Source organism: Oncorhynchus nerka, linkage group LG2 (genome assembly GCF_034236695.1).
Source record: "Oncorhynchus nerka isolate Pitt River linkage group LG2, Oner_Uvic_2.0, whole genome shotgun sequence".
Taxonomy (NCBI): domain Eukaryota; kingdom Metazoa; phylum Chordata; class Actinopteri; order Salmoniformes; family Salmonidae; genus Oncorhynchus; species Oncorhynchus nerka.
In genome coordinates this window covers 51,298,259-51,325,966 of record NC_088397.1, presented here as the reverse complement: position 1 = coordinate 51,325,966, position 27,708 = coordinate 51,298,259, and the positions used below count along the sequence as shown (strand labels likewise).

General features: G+C 44.9%; 1 protein-coding gene across 3 annotated transcripts in view; it reads right to left on the bottom strand.

Annotated features, from left to right (window-relative positions):
- Positions 1 to 27,708, bottom strand: part of LOC115137202 (inositol 1,4,5-trisphosphate receptor type 1-like) — a 156,219-nt gene that overhangs the window by 57,761 nt on the left and 70,750 nt on the right. For 2 of the 3 annotated variants that reach the window (XM_029673420.2, XM_065027808.1), the window contains exons 35-38: positions 25,675 to 25,823; positions 24,459 to 24,570; positions 13,611 to 13,740; positions 9,676 to 9,863 (exon numbers count right to left, since the gene is read on the bottom strand). In XM_029673420.2, coding sequence (XP_029529280.2) covers positions 9,676 to 9,863; positions 13,611 to 13,740; positions 24,459 to 24,570; positions 25,675 to 25,823 — 579 coding nt within the window. Of the gene's footprint in view, positions 1 to 9,675; positions 9,864 to 13,610; positions 13,741 to 14,158; positions 14,204 to 16,745; positions 16,788 to 23,675; positions 23,712 to 24,458; positions 24,571 to 25,674; positions 25,824 to 27,708 lie in introns of all 3 variants that reach the window. The other variant, XM_065027815.1, reaches the window with a different exon arrangement.

Here is a 27,708-nt window from a genome sequence, read left to right as displayed (position 1 = left end):
AGAAAAGTACAGAGAGGTCTGTGATGAAAACCTGCTCCACAGTGCTCAGGACCTTAGAAGGTTCACCTTCCAACAGGACAACAACACTAAGCACACAGCTAAGGCAACGCTGGAGTGGCTTCGGCACAAGTCTCGGAATGTCCTTAAGTGGCCCAGCCAGAGCCCGGACTTGAACCCAATCAAACATCTCTGGACAGACCTGACAATAGCAGTGCAGTGATGCTCCCCATCCAACATGACCGAGCTTGAGAGGATCTGCAGAGAAGAATGGGAGAAACTTCCCAAATACAAGTGTGCCAAGCTTGTAGCGTCAGACCCAAGAAGACTCAAGGCTGTAATCACTGCCAAAGGTGCTTCATCAAAGTACTAAGTAAGGTTCTGAATACTTATGTAAATGTGATATCAGTAGATTTTATATACATTTGCAAAAAAAACTGTTTTAACTTTGTCATTATGGTGTACTGTGTGTTGATTTATGCGGGGGGGAAACTATTTAATCCATTTTAGAGTAGGTCTATAACATCACAAAATGTGGAAAAAATTAAGGGGTATGAATATTTTCCGAATGCAGTACAGGCAAAAGTTTGGACACACCTACTCATTCAAGAGTTTATTTTTACTATTTTCCACACTGTAGAATAATAGTGAAGACATGAAAACTATGAAATAACACATATGGAATCATGTAGCAACCAAAACAAGTGTTGAAATATATTTTGTTTTTGAGATTCTTCAAAGTAGCCACCCTTTCACTTGAAGACAGCTTTGCACACGCTTGGCATTCTCTCAACCAGCTTCATGAGGTAGTCACCTGAAATACATTTCAATTAACAGGTGTGCCTTATTAATACTTAATTTGTGGAATGTATTTTCTTCTTAAAGCGTTTGAGCCAATCAGTTGTGTTGTGACAGGGTAGGGGGGTATACAGAAGGTTGCCTATTTAGTAAAAGACCAAGTCCATATTATGGCAAGAACAGCTCAAATAAGCAAAGAGAAACGACAGACATGAAGGTCAGTCAATACAGAACATCTCAAGAACTTTGAAAGTTTCTTCAAGTGCAGTCGTAGAGTCACCAGACTCAAGAAATTGCAGCCCAAATAAATGCTTCATAGAGTTCAAGTAACAGACACATCACAACATCAACTGTTAAGAGGAGGCTGTGTAAATCAGGCCTTCATGGCGAATTGCTGCAAAGAAACCACAACTAAAGGACACCAATAAGATGAGACTTGCTTGGGACAAGAAACACGAGCAATGGACATTAGACCATTGCTCTGATCAGGCCCTACACCCAAACAAGGGCACTGTGTTCATCCACCTCTGGCCTGCTCGCCTCCCTACCACTGAGGAAGTACAGTTCCCGCTCAGCCCAGTCAAAACTGTTCGCTGCTCTGGCCCCCCAATGGTGGAACAAACTCCCTCACGACGCCAGGACAGCGGAGTCAATCACCACCTTCCGGAGACACCTGAAACCCCACCTCTTTAAGGAATACCTAGGATAGGATAAAGTAATCCTTCTCCCCTCCCCCCTTAAAAGACCTAGATGCACTATTGTAAAGTGGCTGTTCCACTGGATGTCATAAGGTGAAAGCACCAATTTGTAAGTCGCTCTGGATAAGAGCGTCTGCTAAATGACTTAAATGTAAATGTAAATGGAAATCTGTTCTTTGGTCTAATGAGTCCAAATGTGAGATTTTTGGTTTCAACTGCCCTGTCTTTATGAGACGCAGAGTAGGTGAATAGATGATCTCCGCATGTGTGGGTGTGATGGTGCTTTGCTGGTGACACTGTCTGCGATTTATTTAAAATTCAAGGCAAACTTAACCAGCATGGCTAACACAGCATTCTGCAGCGATATACCATCCCATCTGGTTTTGCTTAGTGGGACTATCATTTGTTTTTCAACAGGACAATGACCCAAAATGCTCCTCCAGGCTGTGTAAGGGCTATTTCACCAAGGAGAGTGATGGAGTGCTGCATCACATGATCTGGCCTCCACAATCACCCGACCTCAACCCATTTGTGATGGTTTGGGATGAGTTGGACCGCAAAGTGAAGGAAAAGCAGCCAACAAGTGCTCAGCATATGTGGGAACTCCTTCAAGACTGATGGAAAAGCATTCCTCAAGAAGCAAGTTGAGAGAATGCCAAGAATGTGCAAAGCTGTCATCAAGGCAAAGGGTGGCTACTTTGAAGAATCTAAAACATTAAATATATTTGTTAAACATTTTTTTGATTACTACATGATTCCATATATGTTATTTCATAGTTTTGTTCTATTCTACAATGTAGAAAATAGTAAAACAAGAAAGACCCTTGAATGTGTAGGTGTGTCTAAACCTTTGACTGGTACTGCACATACATACATACATACATACATACATACATACATACATACATACATACATACATACATACATACATACATACATACATACATACATACATACATACATACATACATACATACATACATACATACATACATACATACATACATTACATACATTACATAACCGAAAGTACGTGGACACCTGCTTGTCAAACATCTCATTCCAAATCATGGGCAGTATTGGGAAGGCTTTCCACTAGATGTTGGAAGATTGCGGCAGGGACTTGTTCCTTTCAGACACAAGAGCATTAGTGAGGTCGGGCACTGATGTTGGGCGATTACACCTGGCTCACAGTCGGCATTCCAATTCATCCCAAAGGTGTTTGATGGGGTTGCGGTCAGGGCTCTTTGAGGGCCAGACAAGTAATTCCACACCGATCTCGGCAAACCATTTCTGTATGGACCTCGCTTTGTGTATGGGGGCATTGTCATGCTGAAACAGGAAAGGGCCTTCGCCAAACTGTTGCCACAAAGTTGAACGCACAGAATAATCTAGAATGTCATTGTATGCTGTAGGGTTAACATTTCCCTTCACTGTAACTAAGAGGTCTAGCCATAACCATGAAAAACAGCCCCAGAACATTATTCCTCCACCAAACTTGACAGTTGGCCCTATGCATTGGGGAAGGTCTGGCATCTGCCAAACCCAGATTCGTCCGTCGGACTGCCAGATGGTTAAGAGTTATTCATCACTCCAGAGAACGCATTTCCACTGCTCCAGAGTCCAATGATGGCGAGCTTTACAGCACTCCAGCCGACACTTGGCATTGCACATGCTGAACTTAGGCTTGTGTGCTGCTGCTCGGCCATGGAAACCGATTTCATGAAGCTGCCAACGAATAGTTCTTGTGCTGATGTCCTTGCCTAACACAGTTCCTCTGTGGAGGTGGGAGAACTTTCCAGAAGGACAACCATCTCCGCAGCACTCCACCAATCAGGCCTTTATGGTAGAGTGGCCAGACGGAAGCCACTCTTCAGTAAAAGGCACATGACAGCCCGCTTGTAGTTTGCCAAAAGGCACCTAAAGGACTCTAAGACCATGAGAAACAAGATTCTCTGGTCTGATGAAACCAAGATTGAACTCTTTCGCCTGATTGCCAAGCGTCATATCTGGAGGAAACCTGGCACCATACCTAAGAGGAAGCATGGTGGTGGCAGGCTCATGCTGGCGGGATGTTTTTCAGCGGCAGGTACTGGAAGACTAGTCAGGAACGAGGCAAAGCTGAAACGGAGCAAAGTACAGAGAGATCCTTGATGAAAACTTGCTTTTCCTTCACTCTGCGGTCCAACTCATCCCAAACCATCTCAATTGGGTTGAGGTCGGGTGATTGTGGAGTTCAGGTCATCTGGTCTTTAATCAAATAGTATACCTGTATACCACCCCTACCTTGTCACAACACAACTGATTGGCTCAAAATCATTAAGGAAATACACTTTTAACAAGGCACACCAGTGAATTGAAATGCATTCCAGGTGACTACCTCATGAAGCTGGTTTAGAGAATGCCAAGATAATGCCAAGTGTGTGCCAAGTGTGTGCAAAGCTGTGCAAAGCTGTCATCAAGGCAAAGGGTGGCTACTTTGAAGAATATAAATACAAAATACAAAATATATTTTGATTTGATTAACAATTTGATTAACAACTTTTTGGTTACTACATGATATTTCATATGTGTAATTTCATGATTTTGATGTCTTCACTATTATTCTACAATGTAGAAAATAATAATTATGAAGAAAAACCCTTGAATGAGTAGGTGCCCAAACTTTTGACTGGTACTGTGTGTTATGTGTTATTTCAGGTTTTTTGTTGTTGTCTGTTTTTGCATTGTCACTACCGGGTATTGTGTGTAGATTGATGAGGGGAGGGGGGAAACAATGTAGAATAAGGCTGTAACGTAACAAAATGTGGAAAAAGTCAAGGGGTCTGAATACTAAGTAAATATTTAACAGTGTTGCGTGCTCTGTCAGAGATAGACTTAGTAGACAGGTGCGCAGTGACCAGACAGCCCTGTGAAATGATAGGTCAGTCAGAAAGCAGAGTTCAATCATTATACTGTGTAATTGTTCTTCTAATTACAGGCAACCAAACATATCCTCAGAATACAGTCCAGAAATGAGATCACACATCCATTAGGCAATTAGTTAACCTCTTGAAGCTAGGGGGCAATATTTTTATGTTTGGAAAAATAACGTTCCCAAAGTAAACGGCCTATTTCTCAGGACCAGATGCTAGAATATGCATATAATTGACAGATTAGGATAGAACACACAGTTCTGTTATACTCATTGTCTGTGAGTATAACAGAACTGATATTGCAGGCGAAACCCTGAGAAAAATCAAACCAGGAAGTGGCTTCTATTTTGAAAACTCTATGTTCCATAGCCTCCCTTTGCTCCATTTAAAGGGATATCAACCAGATTCCTTTTCCTATCGCTTCTTCAAGGTGTCAACAGTCTTCGGACATAGTTGCAGGCTTTTATTTTGAAAAATGAGCCAGAAAGATAACATCGCGTCAGATGTTCACATGAGTTTTGCTCGCACAACAGAGTTTGGACAGCTATTGTTTTTCCCTCTCCTACTGATAAAGACATTTGCGGTTGATATATTATCCATTATATATTTTAAAAACAACTAGAGGATTGATTATAAAAAACTGTTTCTTTGGACATTACGGATATTATTTGGAATTTTCGTCTGCGTTGTCGTGACCGCTCTTTCCTGTGGATTTCTGAACATAACGCGCCAAACAATTTTATTAAGTTATTTTATACATAAAAATAATCTTTATGGAACAAAAGGAACATTTGTTGTGTAACTGGGAGTCTCGTGAGTGAAAACATCCAAAGATCATCAAAGGTAAACGATTCATTTGATTGCTTTTCTGATTTTCGTTACCAAGCTACCTGATGCTAAGTGTTCTTAATTTTTTGTCATGTGATCGATAAACTTACACAAACGCTTGGATTGCTTTTGCTGTAAAGCATAATTTCAAAATCTGACACGACAGGTGGATTAACAAAAGTCTAAGCTGTGTTTTGCAATATTGCACTTGTGATTTCACGAATATAAATATTTTTAGTAATATTATGTGAATGTGGTGCTATGCTATTCAGCGGTTGTTGATGACAATTATCTCGCTAAAGGGATGGGTAGCGTCAAAATTAAACCATCTGGTAGCATGCCCATGTATAGTAAATAAAATGACCCTTCACTCCTCATTCAGCCTGTAAGCAGAGCAGTTACAGGCTGACTGAGCAGTTACAGCCTCCTTAGCCTGTAAGCAACGCAGTTACAGTATGTGGCTCTGACAGAATGACTCAAAATGAGATGTCAGTTTCCAGCCTCCCGTCTCTCTCTGACATTTCTATTAATACATTTCTCTAGAAGGGATGGGTTTTCTAATAAGTTATGTTTTTTATATCCCTCTCACAAGACAAAGATGGAAATATAACCTAAAGCGGTTTGGTGTTTGAGCACTGATAAGAACTGATAGTGAACCAGGAAGCTTGTTCAAGGCAATGTTCTATCATGCAAAGAACAAACAATTCAAGTTAAATTAAAGAGTCAAATACTGAACAATGACCTAATTTCAGGTTTTACAGAGGAGGAATGCAGTTTATCCCATGAAACATTACAATGATCTCACTATAGCCTGCAGGCTGTTCTGCCTACTGCCAGTGTAGTAGCCAATAGTGTGGGCATCAGTATGGGCCAGAAAGCCTTCCAGACAGAGCCAGCAGCTTTGCAATCTAATTGGCGCTTATCACGACTGTCTGACCTATTTGGATTTCAACAAAAACAAAAAAAATGTTTACCTTAATTTAACCAGGTTAGTCTCTTTGAGATACAGATCTATTTTTTCAAGAGAGACCTGGATCAGTTCTGGAGCAGAGCCTTACATGGGACTATAAGTCTTTGGACTGGAGTAGCCATAAATGATGGTCATGTCCATACTGCAAGGACCTGATGCCGGAGATGAGAAGCAGGTACGGGGAGTCAAACATTTATTCAGGAACAGACATAGAAAACGACAGGAACAGCGTCAGCACACGTGTAAACAAGGACATATGACAAACAATCCCGAAGCAGGGAACAGAGCTAGAAAACAGACAGATGTAGGGAAGGAAATGACACAAGTAATTGAGTCCACGTGTGTCCAATGAGCGCTGATGCGCGTGGTGGGGAAAGGCAGGTGTGCGTACTGGAGGTGGCTTGCGTGAGTAATGTTGGGGACTCTGGCGCCGTCGAGCGCCATAAGGAGGAAGAGCAGGGCGCTTCTTCCATGTTTGATTTGATATCCCAGGAGAAAGCCAGAGAAAGGCATCAAGGAGTTAAAACATCATCTCACAGAACACTTCATGTTCACAAAATGGTGTGACTGACTACCCACAACATTTCTAAAAGGGGAGTCAAATGGATTACAAACAATGAAAGCCATAATTACAGCTGGGCCTGGAATCCCAATTACACAAGCCGTGTCAGTGACAGCCATCTCGTCAGAAATCAGAGTTTGCAGGAGCCTTCATAGGAAAGTCTTTCATTAGTATGGTGAGAACATAATCAGTGGGCATGTTAAGAGAGTTAATGTCCCCAGTGGTGGGAGCACACAGAGGAGAGGGATGCAGAGGACCTGGACCCTTTCCCCCAGCATGGCTGGCACACACAGCTCAGTGCTGCAGTTCTGCTCCCAACGCTGCCTTCACTTTGGCACTTCATACGACCCCTCCCTCCTCCCTTCCCTCCCTTCCCTCCCTCTTTCCCAAAGAAAATCCTGTTGGCCTGGCGACGGCCCCAGATTATCACAAAAACAAACAAACAAACTGCATGGATAAATCTGTGGCATGTTTTTGTCCTGCTTTTCATTTGGACAACAAGAGCCCTTCTGTCCTAGAAGAGGGGCAGCGGGCCCAGCATTATGCAACAGGAAGAAATGTGATGCGTCTGCTGATATGTTTTAGATTGACTCAGCACCATATGTGACCCCGCAACAAAGCTCACTTGTCCCTGCAAAACAAGAAGGAAAAAAACAAACTGGCATTATGAAACAAGAAGCCCTGTTTGAAGTTGAGCAGGCTCCTTGGCTACAAAGCAGGAAGAATCACTTTCCCTGGCAGCTATCTGCAATGCTTTCCTGAAGGGAGGGCTTTTCCAAGGCCCCAGTGGGAGTGCAGGAAAGCATAATGGTGTTTAAGAGTGGGAGGAAATGAGATCATTGTGACAAAATTGTTCTATAAACGAATACGCTTTACCTAAAAAAAAAATTAAAAGGCAGGCAGGCAGGAGAATCAGCGATTGATTCCCTTACGACAGAAGTATCACACTGAGTAATTGCAGTAATTCCCCTGCTCAACTCTCACACTCGCCCACACTGCAGTGAGAAACTCTTCAGAATTAACACTCTCGCATGGGGTTGGCAACCACCAAACACACACGACACAGATGACTTTGCAAACACTAACCCAAACTTCAAAAGAAAGCATTGCCACAAAGCCAAAAGGAAGACACGCCCATGGCACACACTGCTGGCTGATCTTAGCACAATAGAAAGCCGTCTTAGGCCTCACTGTCCCCTATCTGAGATATCTACTGCAGCCCTCATCCTCCACATACAACACCCTTTCAGCCAGTCACATTCTGTTAAAGGTCCCCAAAGCCCACGTATCCCTGGGTCGCTTGTATTTTCAGTTTGCTGCAACTAGCGACTGGAACGAGCTACAACAAACACTCAATCTGGACAGTTTTATTTCAATCTCTTCATTCAAAGACTCAATCACGGACACTCTTACTGACGGCTGTGGCTGCTTTGCGTGATGTATTGTTGTCTCTACCTTCTTGCCCTTTGTGCTGTTGTCTGTGCCCAACAATGCTTGTACCCTGTTTTGTGTTGCTACCATGTTGTTGTCATGTTGTGTTGCTACCATGCTGCGTTGTCATGTGTTGCTACCATGCTGGGTTGTCATGTGTTGCTGCCATGCTATGTTGTCATCTTAGGTCTTTTTTTATGTGGTGTTGTGGTGTCTCTCTTGTTGTGATGTGTGTTTTGTCCTATATTTTTATTTCATTTATTTGTATTTTTAATCCCTACCCCCATCGCTGCAGGAGGCCTTTTGTTAGGCTGTCATTGTAAATAATAATTTGTACTTAACCGACTTGCCTAGTTAAGTAAAGGTTCAATTAAAAAAATATTTTAAAAAAGCCAAGTAACTGAATGGCGTTATCACTCCGTAGATCTACATGAAAACACCTGCCTGGGTTTGCATTTTTGTATGTGGATCTGTGTGAGTCTAGCCAGTGGGATGGTGGAATACTACCTAGGGAATGGCTGTTCTACAGGTGTCTGTTCTGTCTGGAAATTGGGGCTCCCATGGCTGCTCCTCTTCCCTTGTTTTCACAGTACAGTGCTACCCAGTTAAAAGCCAAGTCTGAATGATTTGAGGCTCTCTGTATTAATAAGCCAGGGACATGGTGTGGTTATGTAACCTGAGAGTCATGTGAGTGCCTTTGAGTACACTGCCTGAGCTGTGTGATGCCAAGCCAGGGTTCATCAGGTAGAACTACTATGCAAATACAAGCCCACGCACACACAAACGTGGGCGATAAGCAGGGAAATGTAATTGGCCTACAATCAGCAGCACACCCTCCCCCCACCATCCCCTGTTCCTCTCTCAATCTTGCTGTGAGGTTAGAGAAGTGAAGGACTGTGTTGCTATAGCAACCCCTGGCTGACTGGCTGAGAGGGGAGGAGGTGGTGACACCAAAGACAGTACATCATGAAGAAAGGCTAAAACTACTTATCCAATACAAATCCCGATCACACTTGTAGGTGATGCCAATGCGAAGTTGGCTAGCTGAGCTCCTCCTTCGATATAAAGTTATTTTTTATGAAAATGAAAACTTTCACTAGGTTGGAATAATAACATGTTCAACTACTTAAAACATTGGCTCGAATCTAGATTGTACCTTTAGGTTTAGAGAAAATGAACAACTAAAGAAGAATCGTTCACTTTTCTCATTGACTTCTCAAACCCCAGACCCCAACCTGGTCTGTATGGTCTGTTTCGCAAGCGTTCCCGGAAGTCTCGGGTTGTTCTGCCTCTGGGTTTAGAAACTCTGTGGTGACACATTGGAGCCTGGACCTCTCCCACCAGACAGATCATTAGTTCAAGCTCTGCCTCCACTTCCTGCTCTCCTCCTCTGGGCCCAGTCTCTTTCCCTCTACCGCCTCTCTAGCATGTTCTATTCATATTACATTATGCACCTGGCACGGGTTCATTCTCACCTGGATGACCGTGTTACCGCCCTCCAGCAGGGCGATGGCTAATAGGATGCTCTCCTGGAAGATACGATCGCTGGTGGCGTTCATGATGAGGTCAATTACCAGGTCGGATGCTCCCTCTTTATCCAGGCGGCACTGGACCTCATGCAGGGTCAGCTCCCCTTGGGCCGCGGCCGCCCCTGAACTCACCACTGGGGAGGGACAGAGAGAGAGGTAGAAAGAGAGCGATAAGCAGAGAGGGACAGGGAAAGAGGAACGGGAGGAGTGGGATAGGGAGAGAGGGACAGGGAGAGAGGGACAGGGAGAGAGGGACAGGGAGAGAGGGACAGGGAGAGAGGGACAGGGAGAGAGGTACAGGGAGAGAGGGACAAGGAGAGAGGGACAAGGAGAGAGGGACAAGGAGAGAGGGACAGGGAGAGAGGGACGGGAGGAGTGGGACAGGTAGAGAGGGACAGGGAGAGAGGGACAGGGAGAAAGGTACAGTGAGAGAAGGGCAGTGAGAGCGAGACAGGGAGAGCGGGACAGGGAGTGATGGCCAGGGAGAGAGGGCCAGGGAGAGAAGGGCAGGGAGAGTGAGACAGGGAGAGCGGGACAGGGAGAAAGGTACAGGGAGAGAGCCATCAAGAGCCTGAACAATGAGGAAGGACATACAGTATACAGGAGAACTTTGTAACTCTAAATGAGAGTAAAACTACTATTCCACCACTCAATAGATTTTGGATTTATTTGGATCCCAATTAGCTGACGCCAATGGCGACTGGGGTCCCACACTTACTGGGGTCCCACACATAAAGAAAAAGACATTACAGACCAAATACTTTAAAATTGAATTACATCAAGAGGATTGTCAAATGGGCAGAATGAATAGATCCATCTGTCTCTTTCCTCTTCATTGATTCACTGCATCATTTGCTTATTATATAATGTAATGAAATTAATTTTGATGGACAACTAAACCAAAGACGGGATGCCACAACTATAGTGATCATCATTCAGTCCCTTGAAAATAGCTGTATTTCCTGGCTAAGACTAGCTAGCCTCATCCAGTCATGATGACTTCGCCAGCCACACGAGGAAGTCGACGTGTGATAATGTTACCCAGAGGGCCATTCTCTGGCTGTGGGAGCAGGTGTGTCCACACTCCACAGGACTTTCTAATCTAGAGCCCATCTCTCTGGTCGCCTGGCAACAGCACGGCCTGGCTCAGCCAGAGGAGAGGGCTCGTATGCTGAGGGACAGACCCCGGGTCCAAAGGCTTAATGGAGGACAGGGGCAGGCAGGCATAATTAAAATGGCGCTGTAATGAATAGCAGCCGTTTTACGGGCTCCTGACCTATTTTGTGTTTTTTTTTACACTGATCTTAACTTTTGTTTTGTACATGATGACTCTACCATCGTTTCCTATGACCGAAAACTTCTGGAGATCAGAACAGCGATCATTAATCTTGATTTGGATGACAATTTCTACGTCAACGATTTGGCAGCTCTGGACGTTCTGATTACACCGGAGAACAGACCCTGATCCCCAGGACTCGAAAGAGGAAGTGACAGCGCAAAAGAGGCAGACGAACTGGCATCCTGACTAGACTATGTTGACATGCAAATAAACCTCCTCAACTCTCTTTGTTGGCAAACGTACAGCCACTAGAGAATAAACTGGACGAGCTCCGTTCGAGACTATCCTATCAACAGTTCCTGTGGACCTGTAATAGTCTATGTTTCACGGAGTCGTGGCTGAACAAGAACATGGATAAAATACATATCACTGGCTATTCCATGCATCGTCAAGAACGGTCGGGCAGCCTTGGGTAAGATGAGGGGGAGGGGTGTGTCTCTTTGTTAACAACAGCTGGTACGCAATCTCTAATGTTAAGGAAGTTTTTCGTAGATGTTGATTTTAAACCGCTGGGAAACAGGACTGTTTCACTTGCAAAGACTGGAATAGGTTCCGGAATTCATCCGATAACATTGAGGAGTCACCGGCTTCATTAATAAGTGTTTCAACGTCATCCTCACAGTGACCGTACGTACATATCCCAACCAGAAGCCATGGATTACAAGCAACAACCACACTAAGCTAAAGGCTAAAGCTGCCACTTTCAAGAAGCGGGACACTAATCCGGACGCTTTTAAGAAATCCCACTATGAACTCCAAAAGTGGTTGAACAGCCAAAGATCGAATCCTACTACGCTGGCTATGGCGCAAACCTTCCAGATGAGCTAAATGCCTTCTATGCACGCTTCGAGGCAAGCAACACTGAACCATGCATGAAAGCACGTGCTGTTCTGGACGACTGTGTGATTTTGTGTTCCGAAGCCGATGTGAGGAAGACGTTAAAACAGGCTAACATTCACAAGGCCGTAGGTCAAGCAGACCACCATAGGTTACCTTGGCATTCTTGGGCACAGGGACTATCACCCCATACCACTCACATATGTAGCCATGAAATGCTTTGAAAGGCTGGACATGGCTCACATTCGCATATCGCCCCAACAGATCCACAGACACAATCTCTACTACTCCACACTGCCCTCTCCCACCTGGATAAGAGGAATACCTACAGTGTGTGAGAATGTTGTGCATTGACTACAGCTCAGTGTTCAACACAATAGTGCCCTCCAAGCTCATTATTAAGCTCAGGACCCTGGAACTGAACTCCTCCCTCTGCAACTGGATCTTGGACTTCCTGACGGGCCGTCCCCAGGTGAGGGTAGGCAACAACATATACGCCACGCTGACCCTCAACAAGGGGGCCCCTCAAGGTTGGGTGCTTAGTCCCCTCCTGTACTCATTGCTCACCTATGACTGTGTGGCCATGCACAACTCTAACACCATCATTAAATTTGCTGATGACAACGGTGGTAGGCCTGAGCTCCGACGATAAGCCTAAAGGAGGTCAGTAAACTGACATTGTTGTGCCAGGACAACAACCTCTCTCTCAATGTCAGCAAGACAAAGGAGCTGATCGTGGACTATAGGAAATGTAGGGCCGAGCACGCCCCCTTCCACATCGACGAGGCTGTAGTGGAGCTTCAAGTTCCTTGGTGTCCATATCGCAAAGAAAATAACATGATCGACACACAACAACACAGTCGTGAAGAAGGCACGACAACGCCTTTGGCATGAGCCCTCAGATCCTCAAAAATGGCACCAATGACAGCATCTTCACTGGCTGCATCACCGCTTGGTATAGCAACTGCTTGGCATTCGACCACAATGCAGTAGTGTGTACGGCCCAATACATCACTGGGGCCGAGCTCCGTGCCATCCAGGACCTCTATACCAGGCGGTGTCAGAGGAAGGCCCTAAAAATGTTCAAAGACTCCAGCCACCCAAGTCATAGACTGTACTCTCTACCGCACAGCAAGCGATACCGATGCACCGAGGCTGGAATCAACAGGACCCTGAACAGCTTCCAACCCCAAGTCAAGACTGCTAAATAGTGAACCAAATAGCTACCCAGACTATCTGCATTGACCGTTTTTGCACTAACTCTTCTGAATCATCACATATGCTGCTGCTACTGTTTATTATCTATCATGTTGCCCTCAATAACTTCGTACCCCTGCACACAGACTTGGTACTGGTACCCCATGTATATATTGTTACCCATTGTGTATTTATTCCTTGTGTTATAATTTTTTCCTATAATTGTTCTATTTTTCTCTCTGCATTGTTGGGAAGGGCCCGTAAGTAAGTATTTCACTGTTAGTCTATACTTGTTGTTGACAAAGCATGCAACAAATTACATTTGATTTGAGGCAGGAGCGTGAACAGGAAGGAACTTATTCCTTTTCTCCAAGCATGGAGAAGAGACCAACCATGACTCATCACCCTGATTTGAAAACTTTAATACTCTGAGGTATTGAGATATTCAGCCAGTCCATACCACCTTATCCAGAGAGACAGAGACAGAGATACAGAGACAGACAGGTACCTGCTCGAGGTTTCCCTTCTGTTCCAGGGGGGACAGGACCATTGCTGAACGTCGTCACACTGTCTCTTCTGGCCCCAGGTTTGATGTTCCCATAGTAACGATTCACCAGAATCTGTCTCAGAGCTTCACCCTGGTGGAGAGAGGTGATGTCAGAGGATTGAGCCTAAATCGTCATCATGAGATAAGGACTCCCAACATCAGTGTTATCAGCTTAGAATACCTCAACTCTGATTGGGCCTGGCACCCTCATACAGTCAGTCTCAAGATAGTGTGTCTCAAAAGCAGTCTTCCAACTCATATACAGTACATATCATTTCCCTAATATTCCTCCTGAAACCCATTGACACCCACATCCAGTGGCCAGTTCGTTAGTGGGGGGGGGGGGGGGGGGTAACCCTGTGAGTAGGTGGGCATGCTGTGGAAGCAGAGTGGCTGCAGGCCAGGTCAGGTGCATCAGTGCATCAGGACAGCCAGCTGTGGTGGGCCAGAGAGAGCAGGTTGGCGGACTCCGGAATGGAGAGGATCAGACCGTACTGGACTGTACCTACCCTTCTCTGGTCCTCCAGTTGCTTCTGGGGTTGGTTGGGATCAAGCTCCTAAGGGTGAGGTGAGTTAGCAGAAAGTAAATCAAAGAAAAGTCCAAAAAAGGAAAATTAGGGGAAAACAAAAACAAAACAAGAGAGGGGTGTTAATACTGTGCACATTAGTCACCTTCCTTACATGCAGGGAACTGAGCCAAATGATTTCATGCAGTTAACTTAGGGAGGTGGGTGGTGTGTTGGGGTGGATGTGGGGTAGGAACATAATCATGCAAGGCTTCGTGAAAATAGTCTTAAGCACCGGTTAGAGAAGAAAATTGAATAACAAGGTGGCTTGCTGTTAGAAATAAAATAACATTTATTTACAACTATCCCATTAACTTCACATCTCATAATCACTTTAAACTTTTTTACGTTCACAACGCTAAAACAAGGCGTAAACTTTGCTGTTCAAACCTTTGATATTGGGTTATTTCAACCAACAAACTAGATGGCTCAGAGTGACTCCATTGTTACTTTGCAGTTGCAGCACAAATGAAACCATGTTAAATACACAAGGGAGCAACAGGCTGCAAGGGGCAGAAACGCAACTCAAACCATGAGAAAAAACCCATCCCTTTCCAGATGACATAACGGAGTCAGTGCAGTGTACTAGTAGTGGTACTGACACAGTGTAAACCCATGTTCCCATCTGCCATGGAAAAACACCCAGCACACTGCTCCAAAATCCGGCAGAAAGAAGGTAAGGAAACTGTTCTTCACTCAAAAACCTACAGAGGGATGGAGGGATGAATGGAGGGAGGGAAAATACAGTGAGGGAAAAAAGTATTTGATCCCCTGCTGACTTTGTACGTTTGCCCACTGACAAAGATATGATCAGTCTATAATTTTAATGGTAGGTTTATTTGAACAGTAAGAGACAGAATAACAACAACAAAATCCAGAAAAACGCATGTCAAAAATGTTATAAATTGATTAGCATTTCAATGAGGGAAATAAGTATTTGACCCCCTCTCAATCTGAAAGATTTCTGTCTCCCAGGTGTCTTTTATACAGGTAACGAGCTGAGATTAGGAGCACACCCTTAAAGAGAGTGCTCCTAATCTCAGTTTGTTACCTATATAAAAGACACCTGTCCACAGAAGCAATCCATCAATCAGATTCCAAACTCTCCACCGTGGCCAAGTCCAAAGAGCTATCCAAGGATGTCAGGGACAAGATTGTAGACCTACACAAGGCTGAAATGGGCTAAAAGACCATCGCCAAGCAGCTTGGTGAGAAGGTGACAACAGTTGGTGCGATTATTCTCAAATGGAAGAAACACAAAATAACTGTCAATCTCCCTCGGCCTGGGGCTCCATGCAATATCTCACCTCGTGGAGTTGCAATGATCATGAGAACGGTGAGGAATCAGCCCAGAAACACATGGGAGGATCTTGTCAATGATCTCAAGGCAGCTGGGACCATAGTCACCAAGAAAACAATTGGTAACACAATACGCCGTGAAGGACTGAAATGCTGCAGCGCCCGCAAGGTCCCCCTGCTCAAGAAGGCACATATACATGCCCGTCTGAAGTTTGCCAATGAACATATGAATGATTCAGAGTGCAACTGGGTGAAAGTGTTGTGGTCAGATTAGACCAAAATGGAGCTCTTTGGCATCAACTCAACGTGTTTGGTGGATGAGGAATGCTGCCTATGACCCCAAGAACACCATCCCCACCATCAAACATGGAGGTGGAAACATTATGCTTTGGGGGTGTTTTCTGCTAAGGGGACAGGACAACTTCACCGCATCAAAGGGATGATGGATGGGGCCATGTACCGTCAAATCTTGGGTGAGAACCTCCTTCCCTCAGCCAGGGCATTGAAAATGGGTCGTGGATGGATATTCCAGCATGACAACAAAGGAGTGGCTAAAGAAGAAGCACATTAAGGTCCTGGAGTGGCCTAGCCAGTCTCCAGACCTTAATCCCATAGAAAATCTGTGGAGGGAGCTGAAGGTTTGTCAGCCTCGAAACCTTAATAACGTGGAGAAGATCTGCAAAGAGGAGTGGGACAAAATCCCTCCTGAGATGTGTGCAAACCTGGTGGCCAACTACAAGAAACATCTGACCTCTGTGATTACCAACAAAGGTTTTGCCACCAAGTACTAAGTCCTGTTTTGCAGAGGGGTCAAATACTTATTTCCCTCATTAAAATGCAAATCAATTTATAACATTCTTGACATGCGTTTTTCTGGATTTTTGTTGTTATTATTCTGTCTCTCACTGTTCAAATAAACCTACCATTAAAATGATAGACTGATCATTTCTTTGTCAGTGGGCAAACGTACAAAATCAGCAGGGGATCAAATACCTTTTTCCCTCACCGTACATGGGTCGGTTCACAGCATAATTAAAAATCCACAAGGGGAAACATTTGCGTCTGTGTGTTTTGGTGAGTGGGCACTGAAAAGGGAAAGGATTTCGCTGTTTCCATCTTGATGAGCGGGGAGGATGGATGACTCAGATGATCTATATTCTACAATAACCCATATTGGAGTGCTAAGGCCCAGGCTGTGCTGAGGCCCAGGCAATATGGGTGTTGAACTCACATCTGCAGCAGGGACTTCAGGTTCAGCCGGCAGAGGGGCCAGCTGAATAGATAGACAGATAAGACACATGGTCTGGGTTAGTCAAGGTCTGGGTTAGACCACAGTCCGTGGGCAAATTAACCTCAGGCAGTTCTCAGGTCACTTGCCTCACAGTGCAAACAGATCAATGCAAGGCCATGCCCGCTTCACCAAGGACCTCCTTGTATGTCTGGCTGGTTACAGTTGATCAGTTGGCCCATCATGTGCCCGACAGCAATAAAAGCGCATGACTCAAAGCCAGCCACGACGAAGGGGACAACAAACATGCCCTTATCTGACGTTTCTATGCTAAGTCTCTGCTGTTATTAGAGCACGTGTCTTGTGTTATATAATCAAACATCACTATTATACTCTCCTTGTGTTCATATGCCTGCATGGGGTTGCCCCTGCTTTCTCCCAGTTGCTTGCATAGCAAAATGAACACCTTGACGTAGGACAATGAATGGACTGTTTAGTTCATGTGAGCAGATTAGAAATTGCAGGTCCTAAAATGAAGGCCAAGGGCTTTAAGGGACAAACCAGACTTGCAGATATGGCTTTTAGTGGCATGATGGCGCTACAAGTAGGCCTATTAGTGATGCAGTGCATAATAATACAGGCAAATGGAAACAAAACATGTACGAATACATTTAAAAACCTAACACATTAGCTAATGCTGACTTGTTGATGTTCTTCATACTCAATGTTTGACAAAGTACCCCAAGAGAAAAGAGAGACATTTGATTTTCTGTGGGCTGACTGCTGAAATGAAACGCTTGCTTCAACACCAATGTTAAAAAGGACTTTTAGGAAGAGAGAGACAGACTGACGGATGTGATACATTTAAATGGTGCAAAGTGAAAAGGCAGAGACAGATACACAGACAGACCACAGTGCCTCAGTAACGCAGTCATGCTGACTCTGAGTAATTGTGAGACTAGACAAGAATCTCCCCTTATCAGGCCCCTGTTTACGTAAAGCATCCATTTGCACAGGAAAAAGGATGATGCATGCAAACAAGGCTGAAAAGGTTTTAACCCTGATTCACTTGTCGAATTCAATTAAAGCACAACATCATAAAGCTACTTTTCAATGGGTTTTCCGATCCGTCAACATGTTCAGTGGTGGAGCATGACAATCATTATGGGCCTTATCTGCCCTGATTTGTCTTCCATGAGTCCCGGGGATCTGAACGCTGGGGGTCGCCCATGCTTTTCCCATGGAACTGCTGGCATCAGCCCTGGACACAGCTAGACCCATGACCGCCAACATTGGTCCCACTTGTACGTTTTCTCAGACTGTATGACGTAAACTATATTGTGGTATAGTGGGCTGAATCACTGCTCCACTGCGATACAGGGCCAAACATAAGGTCATCTTAATGGAAGTTACAATCACATTTCAGCAGTGGAAAGATGAGACGACTCCCCCATGGAGTTTCCACTTGTCTCTGCACTTGTTTTCAGGGTGTGTCACATGGGTCTGTAGTCAGAATCGTACCACCCCTTCCTTCTCCTTATTATATAATCTGCCGGGCCTCTCTCCTAGTGACAGTGACTGTCATAGGCACCCCAGCACCCCCTCCCCCCACCCTCCTATCCCCTAGCATGGAAGATTACAGGTCAAAGAATAAATAGGCAGGGGGAGGGAGGGAGACATACAGGCTTTCAAGAAAGAGAGACAAACAGGAAGACAATCATAGGAGATAAAGGGGGATAAGGGTGGAGGACAGAGAGATGATTTATTTTGTTCTTGTCTGACACCATTACATCAGTGGCGGGCCTGAAACAGTTAACACTCCCTTGCCCGCCCCAGCGCCGCCCAACACGAGGCGCTGCCAGTCTCTCAGTAAACAGCTCCGCCACACTTTTATTGCCAATTACTTCTGAAGGTCACATCAGTGGAGAGTGAATTTCAGGGGGGGGGGATATGCTAGCTCTTACATAACCGCTGCCTGAGAGCTGGCGGGAGCCCAAGTATCGTGCAGGACGAAGGCAGGCTGCAGGGAACCTGGGACAGAGCGGCATGGCCAGCAAAAGTGCCTATAGTTTTCCTTGTTGGAGGGGATCAGAGAAACAACCAAGGTTCCCTCAAATCGCCTCACACACATTGCAGCAGCTCTGAGTATAGCTGAGGACAAGCAGGGAAACGCTGAGGCAGAGGACACCAGCACTGTGGGATGTAGAGACTAAGAGGGAGGAAAAAGATTGGTAGAGAGATATAAATAGAGAGAGAGGGAGACAGAGAGTTTGCCAGGGATAATGAGACGATAGAGATCCACTGGCACGGGGACACACAGCGATGCGAGGGAGCAAGAGAGACACATGCGGACACAAACAGACCGTCGTGCCCTCTCCTGCATAGAAATCATCTCTATTGCGTAACCCCCCCCCCCAGGTCAGCACACAACATATCGCCAACCTAAAGCCATATTATCTCTGCTTTCTGCTGACCCTATTACATTATCCCACCCACCTCCGACACAAACACGCACACCGACTCAGGGTACTACAGTACCCTATGCTTCTCAGATTAATAAGGAGAGTACTGTACTGCATGGCAGAGCTCTCCTGTAGCAGTGGGAAGCCACAGAGGAGCTGGCATACCGAGCAGCGCAGCAAGCTTAACACAGGGCTTACGGAACAGCTAACTGACAGACAGCTCAGTGCTGCTGCTGCTGCAGAGGGGAAGTGTGGGCTTTGGATCAGCCTGGGGTATGGGACACGGCATCCCACAGTAGGGCCCTCCTAGGTCCATGCACGTGCTGGATGTATGGGTGGGGTGTGTGTGTGTGTGTGTGTGTGTGTGTGTGCGTGTGTGTGTGTGTGTGTGTGTGTGCGTATGTGTGTGTGTGTGTGTGTGTAAAGTATGTGTGTACATTCTTCAGACAGTAAAACGGGGAGGGGGCGTTGAGGCAACAAAGAAGCAGTCTATCTGTTCACTCCCATTTTAGGAGGGATCGTCAGGGATTGTTTTTGGGAGGGGAAGCAGCTGGGGATTTCCAACACTGGATACCACATGGAGGGAGGGAAGGAGGAGTAGAGAGAGAGAAAATACACTCATGTGAGCATGTGATCTCCTGGCAGACATGCAGCTTAGAGTGTAGGCTCTCCAACAGCCACTCAGTCTGATATCTATGTTTACCTTTCCTTCTTATCTCTCCCTCTCTTGTTTTCTTTCCTTTTTTCAGAAATGAAGTTTCACACCCTAAAGTAACTCATTCTATTCTTGTACTCATTTATAGTACAATAAATCAAGTGCTTGAAGTTGTGAGTAGAAAATGTTGTTGTGACCAAAAAGTTAAACTACAGTAATACTGCAACTTATACTAAATTATATCTTCCAAAGGTAAAAAAACAAACAAACAATACAGCTGTGCTCTTATATGCCATACACTCTCAATGTATGCTTTGGAATGGGGTGTACTGTAGTCTGGTGCTTTGCCATTGACAAGGGTAATATTAACTGTTGCGTAACATCCAGGAACTATAAACACTTCTAAGTAAGAAGTTAGACCCTCCCATATGGCACTGGTCCCAGCCTCTCTGAAAGTCCCTAAACAGACAGATACAGTACCAGATGAAAGGTAAAAAAAAAAGGATATCTCCACTGTCTTTAAGGCAGACACAGACACAGAAACACAGACCTGAATGTACATATACAGTAGCAAGCACACCTGCACACACCAAGCCCGTTACCCTCTATGGATGTTGGTATGCTCTGGTGTCCGCCACTACATTTAAGGGATAGCTTCACGTGTATAAATACTCACACACCTGCTGTGGTAATGATGGTGAGGAATTTAGGGGGAACCACCCTGTCCCTCTGACCACCACCCAAAGAGAGTCTGGGTATGATCAACACCCCCCCTCCCCCTTCAGGGTCTGCCATTATGGTCTGTGTGCACTGTTTCCAAAAATACCAGATTCCTAACATGCAATTCCAGTCTGAAAAAAACTGTATAAAGACCTGTGGATCTATGTACACAACGACCATAATTCAACTTTAAGCAGACGACTACAATCAGACATGCGTTCAAATACATGGACTTCTGTATCTGGGCCGTTCCACCAATTGGATGCCTTTTGAGTAGTGTAACTTGGTAAAAAAAAAATATATATATATATATATATATGATTTCACCTCATTTTTACATGTCCTAATGTGTATATGTTAACCTTAATTTAAAAAAAAGTGTTTTCCATCTCAAGAGGTTAAATAAAAATACTACTATGATAAGTGCCAAATAAAGTAACAGGGTTGACCGTAACTGGGTTGACAGTAACAGGGTTGACAATTTCATCCATAAATCCCCTTGTGTCAGGGTGAATGGAAGCTTGTTGCGTACAACAGGGAAAGGCAGTTGAACGCAAACTTACAGAATTTTTTTGGGGTTAAAACATTTGTAGCCTGTCTACTGGTTGATGTGTTCTGCTCGACCCCACTCACTTTTCCACCTCAAAACACCAGAAAATTGCTCAAAATAGTAGAACCAGCTCACCTGCTTCTACACTATGATTTGATTGTTAGATGTTGTGTTTCTTTTGTAAAAAAATAATTTTAAAAAGTACAAAAAAAGAAGAGTTTTCATCATATTAAAAGGAGAGTTCAGTTCATGTGACAGGGTTGACCTTAACATTTACATTTACATTTAAGTCATTTAGCAGACGCTCTTATCCAGAGCGACTTACAAATTGGTGCATTCACCTTATGACATCCAGTGGAGCAGCCACTTTACAATAGTGCATCTAAATCTTTTAAGGGGGGGGTGAGAAGGATTACTTTATCCTATCCTAGGTATTCCTTAAAGAGGTGGGGTTTCAGGTGTCTCCGGAAGGTGGTGATTGACTCCGCTGTCCTGGCGTCGTGAGGGAGTTTGTTCCACCATTGTGGGGCCAGAGCAGCGAACAGTTTTGACTGGGCTGAGCGGGAACTGTACTTCCTCAGTGGTAGGGAGGCGAGCAGGCCAGAGGTGGATGAAAGCAGTGCCCTTGTTTGGGTGAAGGGCCTGATCAGAGCCTGGAGGTACTGAGGTGCCGTTCCCCTCACAGCTCCGTAGGCAAGCACCATGGTCTTGTAGCGGATGCGAGCTTCAACTGGAAGCCAGTGGAGAGAGCGGAGGAGCGGGGTGACGTGAGAGAACTTGGGAAGGTTGAACACCAGACGGGCTGCAGCGTTCTGGATGAGTTGTAGGGGTTTAATGGCACAGGCAGGGAGCCCAGCCATGAATACTGATGAACTCTCCGAGGGAACCTGGAGGGCGATAAATGATAAGGATGTTAAGCTTGAAAGGGCTGGTAACTGTGACAGCATGGAATTCAAAGGAGGCGATAGACAGATGGGTAAGGGGAGAAAGAGAGAATGACCACTTGGGAGAGATGAGGATCCCGGTGCCACCACCCCGCTGACCAGAAGCTCTCGGGGTGTGCGAGAACACGTGGGCGGACGAAGAGAGAGCAGTAGGAGTAGCAGTGTTATCTGTGGTGATCCATGTTTCCGTCAGTGCCAAGAAGTCGAGGGACTGGAGGAAGGCATAGGCTGAGATGAACTCTGCCTTGTTGGCCGCAGATCGGCAGTTCCAGAGGCTACCGGAGACCTGGAACTCCACGTGGGTCGTGCGCGCTGGGACCACCAGATTAGGTGGCCGCGGCCACGCGGTGTGGAGCGTTTGTATGGTCTGTGCAGAGAGGAGAGAACAGGGATAGACAGACACATAGTTGACAGGCTACAGAAGAGGCTACGCTAATGCAAAGGAGATTGGAATGACAAGTGGACTACACGTCTCGAATGTTCAGAAAGTTGAGCTTACGTAGCAAGAATCTTATTGACTAAAATGATTAAAAATGATACAGTACTGCTGAAGTAGGCTAGGTGGCAGTGGCTGCGTTGTTGACTTTGTAGGCTAGCTGGCAGTGGCTGCGTTGTTGATTACGTTACGTTGCGTTAAAAGAACGACAATAGCTGGCTAGGTAACCTAGAAAATCGCTCTAGACTACACAATTATCTTTGATACAGAGACGGCTATGTAGCTAGCTATGTAGCTAGCTACGATCAAACAAATCAAACCGTTGTACTGTAATGAAATGAAATGAAAATGTGAAGACAGACGTAAAATGAATAACTAATCACTTGAAATAAATAATCATCTTCAATATCTGAAGCTAAAGCAAGTTAAGTTAAAGCAACAAAATAACTAGGGCTTTACAATGATGGTGAAAACTTGGGAGACATTTTGGGGTTAAGTGGGTTAAAGTCCTAGAAGTCACAGAGGGTGTGCGCAGAGGGACATGTCAAAATGTAGAATTTTGGCACTTTAGCAAATCTTTATTCATATTAACTATCAGATTTATTGAATTCTCCATGTGGTCTATATTAAAGGGGCACGTCATTTAATATAAAAGGCTTTTAAATTGCAATATTGGTGTGCAATTTCTACTTGAAATATCGAAGGCACTTTTTTCTTGGAACAAACCATCTGGCATTTAAAATACTTTTTTGGATGTATTTGAGTATTCTCAAACACACAGCCCAAAACAAGCACTTTTATTTGAAGTATTTGAATGGCTAATTGTAAAAACCAAATAGTCTGCCAAATTGTATTTGACAGTATTTTCAAATACTTGTTTGAAATACTATTTAGTGATACCTGGGTTAAATGCGTGGGAGTGAATTTGAGTCTGAGTATTTTGAACCCAGGTCTGACTACAATACAGACACATTGGAGTGTAGCAAGTTGGCAACACCAAAAAGTGCTTAGCATGCTAGTGGCACGGTAACACACACGGAAACAAGCAGCTACACTGAAGTCAGCAGCACATAACAAGACAGAAAAACCACCAGCACAGGCACATCTATCTACACCACACGTCTAGTACGAGACAGAAACCGAACGAAAGAAGGAAAATGATCAACCTCAGCCACATCCATCTCATCATCAAAGGCAATGTGCTGGAAGAGAAGAGTATACAGGCAGAGTTAGTAGAGCTGGGTTAGGAGGAGGGGTGGCAGCTGAAAACAGACAAACAGTAGGTAAGAAACCCCACACCATGTCAGTCAGTCAGTCAGTTAGTAAAAACACACAGGTTACTGCATTTCAAAGCAATGGATTGCCCTCGCTCAACAGAACAGAAAGCAGAGTGAACCAAGGTCATTAATCAGAGATTAGTACAGAGAGTCATTTACAGCCGATACAGTAAATGCTGTATAAGTGTTCATGGTGTATTAGAGTTAAAGTTCAATTACAGCATGCTGGTGCTGGTAAAGTATACTGGAACTGTCCCCAACCACCAAACATAGACAAGTCATTTTCAGATGGACACTAATCCATTGTGGTTTATGTGTGTGTCTGACTGTGCCAATAGGAAAAGCACTGAGGATACCATATATACACACCCTTGGCATCTTATTCCTGCAGAAGGGCAGCTGCTACTGTAGGTTTTAAACCAAACCAAAAGACTCATCCCAACCAACACAGACATAATGTACTACCAGTATCATCTGGGGGGAAGGCAGAGGGCAGCAGAGGAAAACTTAACCTCCAGCTTTGCTGTTAACCTCTGACCTTTGCACTGACCTCTGTAAAGAGCTACAGAATACCAGGCCTCTTAGAAAGCACTCAGTTTCCGCTCATGATAAAACCCAGTGTAGAGAGAACAAGGGAAGTATTGTGAGATGGTGGTGAAGACGGCCATTTACCTTCTCCCCATAGCCACGGTCTTTGGTCATCATCTCCCTCAGAGTCTGCAGCACCTTGATACACAGCCGCTCCTCGTTCTCCTCCAGTAGCTGCTTGGTGTGTTTGATCAGCCTGGGCAGAGGACAGGGACAGGGACAGGGACAGGAGGAGAGGTGTATCACACTGTACAGAACTGCACTCCCCTCCCCAAAAAAACACTTCAGTGATAACAAACCCTGATTTCAGAGAGTCACCCCTATAGTATTTACTGTTAAGCTTGAGTAATTAAGAGATAATATTATGTTTGCTTGACATATCGTAATTGATTGGCTTAATTCATTATTGATCATAAATGCTAGGGGTAGAGATTGACCTCACGTGGGTCTTAGAGGTGCTGTCAATCAGATCAGGTGCTGTGTGACTTGTATTCATTGATAGGAGTGTTTCAGTCCAAATGATCAATCATGTGTATGAACACTTCAATGAAAATCATTCATCACAAGCTTTCCTAAAGGTCCCATTGTATTCTACTGTACATATTACGGTTAGTACTGTACTGCATTACCTTTGAAATGTAAGTCATTGTTCTGAATCAGTGTGAACATGTGGTATCTCACGTGCTACTCCACACATTAATCCCCCCTGCCTGCGGCCCTTTACAGTAGGCTAACCCCTGAGCCGGCACCTGTTCAAAAAGCCCAGACGCCCGCACTCATGCCCAGTAATCCAATCTCAGCCCTTATCAAACACAACAGACACAGGAATGGCCTGGTCCGTGTGAGGCAGGGAGGGAGGGAGCCCTGTGTGGGGGAGACAGAGCTCCAGTAGGTTCAGGGCAGGACAGGTGAAAACAAATCCCTGGGTCACTACAGTAGCATGTTTGGAACAGCACACCCTGATCAATGACGGATTCAGTTACTGTACACTTGTACATGATAAGTGTCCCAACTCTAGTTACAGTACAGCAGGTACAGTATGAAAGAGCACAACGCATTCTTCAACACTGAGACAGTATCAGGAGACTGTGCAGACTTCCCAGTTAAACCACAGCTAGATCAATTTCTAGTGGCTAAAACCTCAGTCGGTTTACAACTGCTGTGGGAAAAAATGTCGCAATTTCTAAGAAGATTGCAGACTGTGGTTTATCACTGGACATGGCAAGAGGCACGTCCATTGTTAGTCAGCATGTCAAGGAGGTGGGTGGCTTGCAGTGGTTAGTGGGTACATGAGTCTTACTTGGAAATGAAGCCACCGCTTTCACACTTCCTGCGGGCATCTGTGTTCTCAGGAAAGAGTAGCTCTGGGCGATGCAGCACATCCACCAGGACAGATAGCTCAGCCTGGACCAAAGGACGCAGACGGTCCTCTAGAGCCGACACTATGTCCTTAAACACAGAGCAATGCAGAAGACAGGCATGGTTAGAGAGGTAACAGAACAGAAATAGGACACAGACAGGGCACAGGCACACTCAGGACATTGGCACACTGAGTGTTACACCAGTGGTAGGTCTAGATGAGGCCCAACCGAACTGTATGAGATTGGGGCCTGGATTCCAGCCCCTACATTTGAAGTCATGACCAAACAAGATACAGGGAAGCTGACAATACTGAAAAACACCATGTTGAACTTTGTGACCTTATTGTCTCAGACTGCACACTGGAAAAAATGTATAAAAGCAGAAGTAGACCACGGTTTACCAAAAACCTCGAAAACAGACCAGCCCAATCCAACTCCCCTCACCCCGCTCTATATCCCCATGAGTCAGAGTCATGATAAACTCCATGGAAATAAGAAAACTGTTACAGTTGCGTCACACTGTGTGTTGATGTAGACATTGTCTTGGGAAGGCGGGAGGGGTTCTGGTAGAGTTACTGTATACAGTGTGATGGGTACAAAGAAATTGCAACACACACACTAGATTAGCTTTCTGGGGGATTACAGGTCATTCCTTACTAACGCAGTTCCATTAATTCTGTTTCTGGGAACTGGTCAATTCATCACAGCCATTTTCAATTATTGCCATAGTTTTACAAGACGATTTAAGTCAAAACTGAAACTAGGCCACTTAGGAACATTCAACGTTGTCTTGGTAAGCAACTCTAGTGAATATTTGGCTTTGTGTTTTAGGTTATTGTCCTGGTGAAAGGGGAATTTCAAATCAAATTTTATTTGTCACATGGCAGAATACAACAGGTATTCCTTACTCTGAAATGCTTACTTACAAGCCCTTAAACAACAATGCAGTTCAAGAAATAGAGTTAAGAAAATATTTACTAAATAAACTAAAGTAACACAATAAAAAGTAGCACAAAATGACACACCAATAACGAGGCTATATACAGGGGGTACCGGTACCGAGTCAATGTGTGGGGGTACAGATTAGTTGAGGTAGTTTGTACATGTAGGTAGGGGTAAAGTGACTATGAATAGATAATAAACAACGAGTATCACTAGTGTAAAAATAAAGGAGGGGGGGGTCAATGTAAATAGCCCGGGGTGGCATTTGATTAATTGTTCAGCAGTATTATAGCTTATTAGAAGCTGTTAAGGAGCCTTTTGGACCTAGACTTGGCGCTCTGGTACCGCTTGCTGTGCGGTAGCAGAGAGAACAGTCTATGACCTGGGTGACTGGAGTCTTTGACATTTTTTTGTACCTTCCTCTGACACCGCCTAATATCTAGGTCCTTGATGGCAGGAAGCTTGGCCCCAGTGATGTACTGGGCCGTACGCACTACCCTCTGTAGCACCTTACGGTCGGATGCCAAGCAGTTGCCATACCAGGCGGTGATGCAACTGGTTAGGATGCTCTCGATGGTGCAGCTGTAGACATTTTTGAGGATCTGGGGACCCATGCCAAATCTTTTCAGTCTCCTGAGGGGGAAAATGTGTTGTCGTGCTCTCTTGTGTTTGGACCATGTTGGTGATGTGGACACCAAGGAACTTGAAACTCTCGACAGGTTCCACTACAGCCCCATCGATATGAATGGGGGTCTGTTCGGCCCTCCATTTCCTGTAGTCCACGATCATCTCCTTTGTCTTGCTCACCCTGACGGAGAGGTTGTTGTCCTGGCACCACACTGCCAGGTCTCATCGTTGTCGGTGATCAGGCCTAGCACTGTTGTGTCGTCAGCAAACTTAATGATGGTGTTGGAGTTGTGCCTGGCCACGCAGTCGTGGGTGAACAGGGAGTACAGGAGGGGACCAAGCATGCACCCGAGGGGCCCGGGTGTTGAAGATCAGAGTGGCAGATATGTTGTTGCCTAACCTTA